The 14,195-nt window shown below is 37.6% G+C and overlaps 1 protein-coding gene across 6 annotated transcripts in view; it reads right to left on the reverse strand.

Annotated features, from left to right (window-relative positions):
• Positions 1 to 14,195, reverse strand: part of ERC1 (ELKS/RAB6-interacting/CAST family member 1) — a 294,674-nt gene that overhangs the window by 167,139 nt on the left and 113,340 nt on the right. For 4 of the 6 annotated variants that reach the window (XM_065632425.1, XM_065632397.1, XM_065632407.1 and 1 more), the window contains 2 exons: positions 9,633 to 9,668; positions 1,446 to 1,639 (listed from right to left, as the gene is read on the reverse strand). In XM_065632425.1, coding sequence (XP_065488497.1) covers positions 1,446 to 1,639; positions 9,633 to 9,668 — 230 coding nt within the window. The remainder of the gene's footprint in view (positions 1 to 1,445; positions 1,640 to 9,632; positions 9,669 to 14,195) is intronic. The other 2 variants (XM_065632416.1, XM_065632441.1) reach the window with 1 other exon arrangement.

The raw sequence follows: 14,195 nt of genomic DNA on the forward strand, positions 1-14,195 counted from the left end.
CAATTATTCAGAAAAAGATAAATTACTACTCAAAACCTCACTACAAAGTATCTGAAACCTTGTATCTTTTTCTCCGGTGCCATGACTATATTACAGTTCCACTTGAAAAATAATTTCAGATGTTGATAGTTTGCTAATTCTACTTTATCTCATTACTAGTAGAAAAGATAAGTTAAAAAGAGAAGAGGATCACTATTTTTTTATAAGAGTGAAGATCAGGTGGTAAGAAGGAAAGGATAGCACTGAATAGTCAAAATATTCACCAAATTGTTATTGAATGATGTCCAGTCATTTGGGGGATTTTGTACTTTCACTGATATAGTAAGAGTTTGGTCTGTGACTAAAACAGCAAGAAACTACCACCGTAACATGAAAACCAATAAGTGCTTTGCAGATCTCCAGAACTGCACCTTTTTAAATAAGTTCCTTTCTAATTCTTTGAAGACTGTGTGTCAATGTAAAAGAGAAGTACCACCATCTTAATTTGTTGTTGTTGTTGTTATTTTTGCTTTGTAGTTTATAAATTCTTTTGATTATAGGCCAAAATCTCAGTTGCCCTAATCTTCCTGACACTAAATCCAGAGCAGTAAAATAGTGATAAGATAGAAATTAGAAAGACTATTCTGGCACGAGGCAAATGGGAATAATCGCATTTCCATTTTGCTGTTCCAAATTAAAGATTCTTCATTGTGAGTGATAAACAAAAAGCCCTGAACAGGTATTACTGCCTAAAAACTCCCTCTTGGTCCACTGTAAGGTGAGAAAGTGACAGAAAACAGAATCTGCTTCAGGTCTTTCCCAAGATTTACTAACTGTGATACAAATGTCATGGAATTATAATAAATTATAATTTTTGTTTGGGACATTAAAGTCTAGAAAAAATATCTGAGCACCCTGGCTCCCAAGAGAAAGACGGAAAATGCTGAAAAGTGCTGAATCACACTTCATTTGGACAAAAGCGAATATGTTCATTTGGCTTCACAGGAGCTAAGGTTTACCAGTGTCCCTACCAGTACGAAGAGTTTCAATGACACTTGTCAGAAGAACTTGAGTAACTAGTATCACAAACTCTTAAAAGTCATTTTTCTTATTTGTTTTTTTTTGAGAACCATGCCTGAGGAATTTATTAAGCCAAAAGAACTAATAGTTCTCCAAACACGCCACAGTGTCAGCAACTTTTCCTACCATCTCTGTTCCCTTACACCTATATCTACCCTTCTAATTCTATCTATATCAGCCCTGGTTTTGAGCAGACAGGTAATGAAAGCACACAGTAAGATACCTTTTCACTTACAATCTACCAAAATAAAGGACTGAAGGCAGAAAAACTCTAAACAGGCTTTCCCAAAGTAGGCAAAGTAGGTTTTTAAGACAAGAAAAATCGACAGTTATCTCTAACTTTAATCAGCTCTTTTGCTCCTCTAGTAACTTTATACCATTCTCACCTCTCCAGTTCTGCTATTTTCTTATCCTTATCATTCTTCTCATTTTCCATTTCTTTCAAGATTTCAAGAAGACGATCCACTTCAGCTTGAGCCTTGCTAGATTCTTCCCGATACCGTGTTGCCTCCCTTTCCAGCTGCTGCATACGATCACTCAGCTCTGGGCTGGCCCTCGCCTCCAGCGTGGCCTCATGAGCCTGTAAGGAAAAGGTTCCAGAAAAAACACTTCATTCTCACATATATATTTTACAGGTACTGCGACAACTTCAAAAGGCTATCTAGATATCTATTGCAAAATGGCAAGATTAACTAACACACAGAAATGAACATACAGTGCATATGCTACTTTTAAGTATGCGGAAATATCTTCTAGGAAAAGAAAAATTCAGAAGCAAATTTAAATTTTTTAGTTTACTCTAAACAAATTGAAGTGAATTTTTCATCTGAAGCAGACTCGACAGAAGAAAAAAGTAAAAATATGAAAAAAGTTAAACTTCTTTGAAATAGAAGAAAAAGATAAGTAAGTGTGAGTGGGTATAACGATTCCTAAAATACACTTCTAAAACCATTATATGACCATAGAATTAATTATCTGAGGTATTGTTAATCTAGGTAATGTAGAAAAGCAAATCACAGGTTAATGGTCTTCAATAACTACATCAGTATTCAAAGTGTGAGATAGATTTGCACAAATGGTGCTGATGTACTGAAGTCCTTGCCAGTGTTCCAAGCTGTATAGACTAGTACTAATAAGAGTATGGCTGTGTACTGAAATGACCTTTGCCTAGTTATCTAGGAAATCCAACATTTCAAAATCAGGCTATGGGGACAAAAAGCACCAGAGGAATCAGGATAAAATGACCACAGTGAAGAGGTTTTTTTCTTGTTGGTTTGGTTTGGTTTGTTTGTTTTTTTAAAAAAACTAATTTATTAGTAAAATTAATTCATCAGTTCTCAAGCATATTAAAGACAAAGAAAAGGCAGTATTTAAGCTGGAATTTAAAACAGTAGACCAAGGAATCTTTTCACTCTCCCCTTGCCCCTCTGCTCTTGGATCTTGAACTGCTCTTTGGTATTAATTAAAGCTATTTCAGAATCGCTCAAATTTGCTTCAGTAAATAGGTTTGGAGGAGCTATTCTGCTGACCAAGACTGTCTGTAAACTCAAGGCCTTTCTCTTCTCTGAAACAAACCTGCAACAGAAAATGAGACTACAGACTTTCCTCCCTCTCTGTGTGTAGCTGTGGAAAGTTGTTTTACAAACTGCCAGTGTTCTGCTCCAAAGCACAGTAAGTCTAAATCCAATAGGATAGGACTCTGTTGCTTTTAAAGGTAATTGGACAGAACTGCAGCAGCACAAAACTCAGGGTTAGAAGCTGCTGCTTCCAAAGAACCAAACAACAAAAATACACTTCGCCAAGTCTGTTTAGTTGTTCAGTAAAATAAGACTGGAGGAAAATATCCATTCATTGACCCCAACATTTTCGCCTTGAAGTCTCTTGGTTTTAATTTGCTGCAAGATTCGCCAGTGCCATATTCTAGTGAAATCCTGGAGAATGTCAGAGGAGAATATTTCAGGACTGAAGAATGCCTTGATGCTTGTCTTTACTGGGACTATGATGTAGGGATGGATTTGGGTTTCCCAAACACTTGAACACTTCATGTTCCAGGGCCTTGGTCCTTCAGCTCCTTCCTAAGGGTCGGTGCTAAACTGTTTTGGTTTTCTTTTTTTTTTTTTTTAAATATTTTTAAGCATGAATTCCAGAAAGGTGGATAACCTGTACAGTATTTTATCCTAGAACAAAATGCCTGGCAATCCCCAGGTGTCCCAGAGACATCTCAGCAGAATTGCCCCACAACTGCAGATCCTGGAGGAGCAGAAACCTTTCCTAAGGCAATGCACTTAGGAAGACTTCAAAGGCTCCCTACTTCTGAGTGACTTTCAAGTCAAACGCCGCCACTCCTGTGTGACTGAGCTTGTAAGTCTGAAAATCCTGCTTCTGAGCTTCTGACTGAGACCTGGCTCCAAGTGCATCCCTGGTCAGCCTGGGAGCTTCGAAAGGCCTTTGGAGTCAGGGCTGTCAATGCTTCCAGACTCCTTACTGCCCCACAAGCACTTCGAATTGTACACCCTGGGAAAGACCTCTCTACAGCAAGCAGAATTCTAATTAATGTGTGGCCAAGACGATGCAGACTCCAGGAGGACATTGCAGCAACAAGACTGACAAGTATGTTGGTTCTGTGAACAGCCAGAAGCATCAGGGAACACACTTGGCTTTGGAAGGAGAATGTTGGTGGGTGTTCCTGAAATGCCTTGCTGGGATTTCCAGTCTGTGGGAAATTGGAAGTATTTGATTTCATTTCCTTTTCAACTATGCTTAAATTTCAAAAAAGAACTCCATTCTTCCCTCACAAACACTATTGGGGGACATCTATAAACCTACTGGGGGGCATCTATGTTCTCCTAAGAGACACTATGTGTAGAGTCCAGTCTGGTTTGCACCAGAGGCAGAGCCTGAATTCTTCTGTACTGGATTTAGGTATGTTTCCAACATCTCAAATTGTTTGTTTTAACAAGTACTCCTCCAGGCTCTTTAAAGTCATCCAAAATACATCGTCGGATAATCAAGAAACGCCTTTAGAAAAAAAAAAGCAAAGCTAGGCTGTTAGCCTGGATTACTAAAATCTCTAATTCAAAATAAGTTATAAGACCTAATGCAATTCTACTGTCAGGACAGTCCTGATTTATATTACTTTGTGCTAATAAAACCATCTCCACAACAACCCAAGAGACACTACTGAGAAGAGGAAATCAATTTTCTTTTTTAGAAAATTAGCCAACAAGTCAGTGTGTCTGGTTCTTATAGAACGAAAGGGATATTTACACGACATAAATTATTAGTTAAGACATGTAACACATGTTATTTGTATATAATGCATATAAGTATGGATACTTTCACCTAACACAAAGAGAATGTTATGTGATATGGTGTAAAATGGAGACCACTTCCTGAGTTGTGAATTACTGACTGAGTGACTTTGGTCCATTTTGTGGGTTATGTACAAAATACGTGTTACATGACCATATCTAAAATCCTACTGGATTCATTTATTGTTTAGGAGAGAAAACCAATGCATTTAGAGGTTTCCCACAAACTCACATCAAGATCTGGAACAGATGAAATGGGCTACCTTCCCAATGCAACATTGTGTAAAATTATTCAGCGGTATTTTTTTTAACACGAAAAAAAGTTAAACACAAATAATGAATTCTGATATTCACAGTAAAAAAAACCCCAAAACCTAAACCAAAACGACCCACATACAACCTCCCCCACCCACCAAAGGTGTACAAAAATTCCAAAATGAGGCAGTAATTTCATTTTTGAAATGGACATGTAAAGTGACAAATGCACTAAAATAGTTTCTGCTGCATTTTGATAGGTTAAACTTTCAGCTCTGCCTTAGAGAGTATTCTTTAGTCTGCAACTTCTTAATACAGCTACAAACAAATACAAAAATGCGTAAAACTATGATAGAAAATTAAATAAATTGAAAAAGCAGTTTGCTTAGGGTGAAGGGAACATTGCACTTGCTCTTCTGACAAATGGAAATAAGAAAAGGTATGTCTCTAGAGGCCATTGAGTTTACTTGATTGCAGGCTATTTTAAACCTCTTAACTGTTACTACTGAGCCTGTCATTAGATCTCCAGGTCTCTTCCAGTGTGGAGTCAAACAGGTGAATTTAAACTACTTTCAAGACCACAACCAAACATGCACGTTTGATTCTGCATTGATCTGCCTAAGAAACACAGCAACATTTTAGCTAGAAAGCAGCACCTTCTTAAGCTATGCTTTTATTAGCAAAACTCATCTGATCAGTATTAATCTTTGCCGGTGTGAAGATAATTTCAAACGCTAAGTGTTTCAAGACTCAGAATAGCTTAAGCTTACTATTCAGTTTAAGGTTACTACTCTGGATATGCTCTCAAAGTTCTCAGGAGGGACTATAAACTAAGAGGTGGGTTAACAGCTTTCTGCTTTTCTGCTCTTAGCCATCATTTCCCATCTGGAATGTGGTAAGTGATGGGGTGAGCACTTCAATACCTAAAGAATAAAAGAAAGAGTGCTTGTTCCTCAAATAAATGTACTACAACTTCTATTGCTTCCACAGAAAACCAGCTGACAAAGCCAACTTCTACAACTAAAACAAAGATGACCAATGTTTCACACAACCACTATTTACAGATGGAAAGGAGAAGATGACAAAACATGTTTAAAAGAATTTTTGAAGTTGGTATTTCTCATGCCAAAAAAGTCTTTACTAAGAGGAAAGGTGACCATACACAGCTTGAAGTGTGCCAGAGGCAGGAAAGAAAACAATAACATAGATCTAATTTAAAGGTTCTAAAATGTAAGTAAAAATTCCAAATATTATGACTAAGATTCCAAATCAATATTCCTAAAAGATTAACTAAATCAAACAGCAAATAATTCACAGCAAACACTTTCTACTTTTACCTATGAATTGAGACAGCAAATTCAGTTTAACATTTCATGTACAAATGTTGCCAAGTACTTTTGGCCACAAAGCAGAAGTATCTGAAATTCCATTTTAATCCAGCCTCCTACCTCCAAGTGTGCCTCACATCTCCTAAAAATAGTAAGTGCACACACAAATAGAAAAATATATTATGACTATTTACTGCAAAAGACAAACAAATATAACCATTTTCTTTATTTTTCTTATTGTGAAGGCAGCAATTCAAGTGATAAAATGTGTGCACTGCCTTCTATCATGTCTTTATTAGTTTCAAAAAAATTGTAAATTTGAAAAATGAGCAGACTTGTTCCTTTTTAGTTCTAATGCTCTGAACACCATGTGCTATAACAGCTTTTCAAAAAGGCTGTACTGCAAGTTAGAGGCTCAGAGAATTCTCCGATATACTATGTACCACAAAAACTTGAGTCTGTCATGAAGAGTTGTTTCTTATCTTATTATTGACAAAATCTTTTAAATGGTAAGTGTCTGATAATGTGACTCTAAATTTTTGACACTGAATAAGCAAGTATCTGGTTGGAATCATTTAATAAAGCAAGCTGAAAGTCTGAATAAGAGCAAGATGCCTCGAGAAAACTCATTGCTGAAAAAAACGATCTCTTCAGACAGCTATGAGTTCCTATGGTCGTTATTAAACACTAACTATTTGCTCTCATTGAAATTTACAGCAACACAAAAAGTGCACAAAGGCAGGAGGCAAATGCCCAGGTGACAGCTGTCTCTGCGGGCCTGCTTTAGTCCCCTCACCCATGTCTCCCCTGAACCAGGTTCTACTCACCTGACCAGAGGTTACTATTTTAAAGAAACACAGCTTCATTTGATGTGCTGAAGGGATTTACTTAAGTAATGATCAGATATCCAGTATTTGGGTTTTGCTATTCAGTTTATGATTCTGTGCCTCATTTACACAAATGGCACTGAAAAAGAAATATTTTCCCAATTTTCTTTCTGTCATGCTAATCGTGACTGTAGGCTATTTCTTGGCAAATGGTAACTAACCACTTCCAAATACCACAAGTGGGAAATGAAGACACATTATTACACCTGTTGTGAGGTGAAAAAATGAGATGCAAAAGTATCCTGCCTTATTCACTTAATGCTTCCCTACTATTACAAAAAAATATTTTATCATCTAATTTCTCTAGATGATTATCATCTTCCTTATATATCTCTGGCTCATCCTTGGAGCACTTTTCAGGCAGTATGGAAGACAGCAAGAATCTGGCAGAAAATAATTTAGTTATAAAATGTTATAACGACTCCCTCACAATGAAAAATGAGAAAGGCCACACGATGTTGAATTGACCTTTTCCTAACTTTAGGATCTTTTATTTTTCAAAATGAATGTTATGTTAACTAGTTTTCTGGGAGGGGTAGAGTAGGTAAGCTTAATTTTTCTGGTATAAGAAATCAGGGGTAAAAACCTTCCAGTACTATTCAATATATTCATCAACGACTTGGACGAGGAAATAGAGTGCACTGTCAGCAAGTTTGCTGATGACACCAAACTGGGAGGGGTGGCTGACATGCCAGAAGGCTGTGCTGCCATCCAGCGAGATCTGGACAGGCTGGAGAGTTGGGCGGGAAAAAATTTAATGAAATATAACAAGGGCAAGTGTAGAGTCTTGCATCTGGGCAGGAACAACGCCAGGTTCCAGTATAAGTTGGGGAGCGACCTGTTAGAGAGCAGTGTAGGGGAAAGGGACCTGGGGGTCCTGGTGGACAGCAGGATGACCATGAGCCAGCACTGTGCCCTTGTGGCCAAGAAGGCCAATGGCATCCTGGGGTGTATTAGAAGGGGGGTGGTTAGTAGGTCGAGAGAGGTTCTCCTTCCCCTCTACTCTGCCCTGGTGAGACCTCATCTGGAATATGGTGTCCAGTTCTGGGCCCCTCAGTTCAGGAAGGACAGGGAACAGCTGGAGAGAGTCCAGCGCAGGGCAACGAAGATGATGAAGGGAGTGGAGCATCTCCCTTATGAGGAGAGGCTGAGGGAGCTGGGTCTCTTTAGCTTGGAGAAGAGGAGACTGAGGGGTGACCTCATTAATGTTTATAAATATGTAAAAGGTGAGTGTCACGAGGATGGAGCCAGGCTCTTCTCGGTCACAACCAACGACAGGACAAGGGACAGTGGGTATAAACCGGAACACAGGAGATTCCACTTAAATATGAGAAGAAATGTCTTCACAGTGAGGGTGACGGAGCACTGGAACAGGCTGCCCAGGGAGGTTGTGGAGTCTCCTTCTCTGGGGACATTCAAAACCCACCTGGACACCTTCCTGTGTAACCTCATCTGGGGTTCCTGCTCCGGCAGGGGGATTGGACAAGATGATCTTCTGAGGTCCCTTCCAGTCCCTAACATATTGTGATTCCACTGCAAAAGCTGATGCTGACATTGTCATGAGCCATCAACAGGACTGGAACTTCAAAAGCCACCACACAGACTCTTGTACATTATCCTCTATGTTGGCTCTATCATACGGGGCAGTGAAACATACAGTTTGTTCCCACATTTGTATTTTCTGACTTCAGAGTAATTGGAACTCTCAGAAATTTTGAATGCTATTACAGATATCATAGACAATATGCTCACTTGGGCACAAATTCTCCTGACTATTTGCACCAAGTACAATCCTTTTGTACTATAGCTCATTTCCGCAACCTTTCATCAATGTTATTTAAAACCAGGTTCAAATTCCACTCCTCTTATCCAGGCAGATTCACTACCAGTTCTCCTCATCCTTTTCCTATCACTTTTTCCCAGGTTTGGGGGATTTTTTTTTCAGTTATTTCTATCCAGCAGTATCTGTATTATCTGTTCTATTAAAATAATTCCTAATACAGGATGTCAGAAAAACTGAAGTATTAAAAGCACCAGCAATTATCTGACCTTGAGACAATGACTGTCAGGATAAACAGCTACATTTACCCTGAACATTGTCAGGAGTAACACAGATATCAGCCTCCTGAAAGTTTCGTAACACGATTTTTTTATGCACACAGTCACAAAAGAAATCTCTGATGTAAACCACCTTGGATTATGTAATTTATGGTGTCAAGATATTATTATACAAACACTCCTTGAAAGGAGTGCTCTTTGACATCAAACAGAAGGCTGGTAATAGGATCCAAAATTAAACTGACATAGTACCAGTGAGCTTAATGGTTACGCAAATTTTTAAGCAATATTTTACTCGGTTTAACTTTACGACTTCTAATGCACTGCTGCACATGGTGTTACAGAATACTTTCACGCAAGAAGTTTGATTTGCACGGAAATTCTAAATTCTTGCTGTGAAAATGCACGGACAATGGAGATGAAAGAAAAGCCACAGGACACTTCAAGCAACTGCAGCAAAAGAAAACAAAAAAATTGGCACAGTATTAAGCTGTCCAAACAAAAATGAAGTTAGATCAACACAGCCAAAAAGTAAAAACATTTTAGAAGGCTTTTTTGAGCATGACTGGTCAGACATACCATAGCATTTTGTTTGCATCCTCACTATCCATACCCACTACTAAAGTAATTCACCAGTATACTCTGTATTGGTTCAAATATGAAAGCACAGGTGAACAGACATGCAACACGGAAAAATAAATGCGGTTGGCCTCTCAGTTTGCCAGGGAACTTACTGGCTTGGATGGATGACTCAATAAAACTTCAGGATGCTAAAGGGAGAAAGAAGATAGGAAAAGATGGGGAAAATTGGGAATACGAACAGTGTGAGAAAAAGAAAAGATGCAACATGAAAATAATTTAAAACAATAGCTGCAACATTAATTTACTAAGAGAATAGAATCTTAATTTGTGGTTTTAGCATGCATTACTAACCAGCTTTTGAAACATGAAAAACATGGAGAGTTACCATCATGCAAGTTCCAAACTTAATCTTGATTTCCAGTTTAACAGTTTTGTCCAGTCTTCAAATACTTAACATAGTCCTGTGTTTGGGTTTACAGACGATGGTTTTACAGGTTGAGCAGGACTTCAATTTCTAGTGCTTTACTTACATCAGTTACAAGACATAAATGGTTTAGAAAGCTAATTCAGTAACTACACTATCTGAGCACTGGACACAATTGCTGGGGTTTTACTTTTATTTTTACAAAACATCCTGATTCCCCGGTAGCCTTTTTCTTTGTAGGTTGCTATGCTGAATACATTATTTATTGTTTTCTTCAAAAAAACCAAACCATTAGCTGAGAACAAAAAATAGTATTTCCATCTCACCTACCAATATTATCAGTAATATTTTCAGTTGTGGCAGGAAACCCTTGTTCACAAAAGTAAAAAGCAATAGAGCTTGTGTTAGACTAGCCAAGCTGAACCTTGGGAAACAGAATTTGGGTCAACACTTCATTCAGTCAATTTTTCATCTTTTCAAAGATACTATCCTCCTGAACTTGAAGGAAGAACACCACAGAAGGAAGAAAACATCCTCTGAGTGAGCCTATGGAATCCAGAGGTATTTTCCTGGCAGAGAACCACTGCTAACACTCTCTGATGAAAAGTTCCTAGAACTGTACCAAGGGGAAGGTGGTTAACATACGGTTTGGACTCTTTTCCTAACCTTGATCCATTTCAAATAAGGAAAATATTTTAAAGGAGAAAAACTATACACTGGAAATGAAGACGGACAAAAATCCACTTATCTTTGCTGGAACAAACTCTAACATTAGTTGGTCTCTCCAAGATTAGAAAAAGAAAATGAAACAAAGCATATTGGCTGAGAAAGACAAGGCAGAAAAAGCTAGGAAAAGAGCATTCTGAAGAAAAACAACTAGAAGAAAACTTTTTCACTATAAAACTACCACATTAAAACAGAAGTTTGAAAAAAGAGTTTCTTAAGGGGATAAAAAATGACACAGCATAAAACCACTTGACAGAAAAACAGAGAGAGAACCCCTTGTGTGTGATTTCCCTCCAATAATTCCCTCTCAGAAAAAAAGGAGACTGTTTAAGGCAGGACACCAGGCCATGTAAACTCAATGGGGATTTATGGCTCGCTTTCAGCATTCAGAATCTCCCATAGCATCTCCTGCTGGCAGCAGGCCGACAATTGAGCAGAGAAGCAATGACAGCAGAATAACTAGAATATTTAGCACATAGATTTGCATGACCATAGCATCATTATTAAAAAAAAAAAAATCAACCAACCCCAAATATGTTTTATTTGCTCTGACAGGGATCAATATAAAATTAGTCATTAGTGAGAAAAGGAATAATAACAATGAGAATTGGACACCTAATCAGACAGTGGTGACTGCTTACACGGAAAGAAAAATAATATCAGCAACTTTTCAGCATCCCTGCACTCCACTTAGTTAATATTATTTCATTTTAGTGCAAAGTTAAATATCTTTTACAGAAAAAGTGGAAGCTTGCACTGTTTCTGATTTCTCAAAGGCCCACTGTTTAGAGATCAGCAAGACTTTTTTCTGAGGACTGCCTAAATATTTTTTATCTAATGGCTTAACAGTAGTACAATTCAGTCTCTTCTGTCAGCTTCTTAACTTCTAAAGCTAATGGATTTAACTGAAAGTACTCAGACAGATCAGTGGAAATAAGAGGCAAGGGAAACAACATTGATGTGAGACACATTTCTGTTCCAACTGTAAGGGAAACAATCTAAAAGGAAAAGTTTTTTGCCATTTGGTTTTTAAGAGCTACACAAGAGTCCTTCCTGCATGTGTCTTATGCAAAACAGCACTAAGATAATGTAATAAAACTCAGCAAGATAAACCTCTAATTCATTTTTAAATGGAATGCTCTTATGCAGCCATTAGTTTTGAGGTTGTGACAGTTATTTGCAATGGTTAACAATGGAGACGTGTAAACCTGAGTTTTTAGAAGCTTTAAATGGGAGCTGGAGTATCTATCATAATTGTTTCAAGTATGAGAAGGAACCAATCCACCCTGAAAATGTGAAATTGCCTGAATAAATACCTGCAATGCATTTAAAGAGAGAAAGCCTTTTAGAAATACATTTTTTTTACTTCTCTGAAAGTGACAGAAACCCACTGGTGAATTAAAACAGCTGGAAAAAAAAGATTATTAAAGAAATATCTAAACTTACTCGTAAGTATGGAACGTATTCAAGTGGTTGCTAACTATATTTCCTTGAACAACTAAGAGTAACCATGACTTAGTTCTAGAAAGCTGGGAGGATCAGTGGTAGAAGTGTATGCTTTTATATAGCTTGAGGAAAGCAAATGTTCGGTTAATTACATGAAAGCATACCTGGGTCCTAAAGCTTTGACTCCTTTATAAAAAGCCATTGTGGACTGACTTCTTATCATCCCCAAAAAATTAAAAAATCCTTCCATTGAATTTGAATTTTCCCTTGAATAAGAAGAATTCAGTAACCCAACATGATACAGTACTTGAAAAAGGAACAGGGTATTGATGATTTCGTCTCAGTAGGACTTGAGGGAGTACTTTAGGGTCTCCGCACTGGAAACAATTGTCCAAATGATCTAGTAAGCAGTAACTCCTGAAGCTGAGGAGCAGATATCCAGAGTGTTATGGAAGGGCTTTACACTGTACATAGGTAATAATGGCTATCAATTTTCTCTGCTTGTAGAACTGAAGCAATCCTGACAAAATGAGATTAGGCGGATTATTTGGATGGGAAGATGCACATTTATTTGTGTTTACAATACAGTGAATTTATATTCATTATTTTTCTCGGAACCAAATTAAGAATACAGTTGTTTGTCCTGTAGCTGTTCTGTATGTCAACAGTGCTCCTAACATTTGAGCTATTTTCCCATCGTAACCCTCAGGAAAAGCATCACAGGAGAATAATTCACCCTTTTAATTGTTGCCTGAAAAAGCAGATATTAGATTATAAAAATATATGGTTTTACGAACTGGCTCAGTGTCCTTACGTAATGTTCCTGGATACCAGCTACTAAGTACAATCCTCAAAAATGGAATGAGCAGATGTAGGCCTAAAGGAATTATAACGAAGAGCTGTCATCACAGTGCAAATTAACTGCATGTTCACCTTTTAGCTAGCAGCACTTTGCCAGATTTATTCAACCTCCATGTCCGCTTATACTACTGATATACTCACTGCTTCTAACGAGGAAAGCAATCGCAGGGGAAGCAGTGAAAAGCAGTACATTTACAAATGCTAAATATACAGACACATTCCCTAAATAATTGAATTTCCATAACTGGTTTTTCGTAACCTGTTTGTTACATGCTCTCCCATTTAGTAATTGGGGTTTTTTTTAAGTAATTGTAACAACGTTCTCCACTGTAGCTGTCTACCTACAAATTTTAATACTATCATCCAAATGCTGTAACAATCTCTGGCAAATCCTAGTACAATATATTCCTCATTATCAGTAACACACCAAAAACTGCAACTCCTGAAAGAGAATTCAAAGGTCCTTCAGGCCTTCTGAAATACTTCCCCACTGTATGGTACACCGAAAAACAGCTTGTGAGACTGATTAAATGTGTACAACTGCATTTTCTTGCTATTGCACTTTGTTGATGCCGAATAACAGAATTGTTTGTTTTGTGTAATAGAATTAAAAAGAACGGCAAACATGGGTCTAGATCTGCTTATATGGAGTTTCACTTACCTAGCATTATCAGGTGCACTAACACCCACCTTGCACCCACACAACAGAAATCCTAAACAAGTCTTAATTGATGACTCAAAATTTGATCTCGCATTCATCTGAGGAGCCAGGACAGAGTTCTGAACTACAGCACAGACACTCCTTCTTTTCCTGGGTGCATGTAGAGAAACGGCTAGAACTCCACAATCCAAGACTTAAATTTCTTTTAAAAATCGTGTTGCTTTTTGTTTTGTTCTAATTTTGTAAACAGAAGGGTTATCACAATTTCAGTTAGTGTGTTTTGTGCTTCTTCCTCACCTGCTCTTTTAAAATCAAATCAATGTCCCTCTAGACAGTGCAGTATTTATGCTACCCACAGGTAAAATAAAGAAAGCTTGCAATGCAAACGTAACCCAAAGATTCTGTTCAAATGAATTAGCTTTCTTGTAATAGAGTATTATTATTCCGAACAGCAAACTCCTACCAATGTATTACCTGTGACTGGCAATGAGATTAAAATAAAAGACCAGTTGTTTCACTGATGATATATTATTTTCATTTGTTTTTATGCATTCCTATGGGCCAGGCCAATCAGCATTTGAGTTTATTGCATTGACA

This window comes from Caloenas nicobarica, chromosome 1 (genome assembly GCF_036013445.1).
Source record: "Caloenas nicobarica isolate bCalNic1 chromosome 1, bCalNic1.hap1, whole genome shotgun sequence".
Classification (NCBI taxonomy): Eukaryota; Metazoa; Chordata; class Aves; order Columbiformes; family Columbidae; genus Caloenas; species Caloenas nicobarica.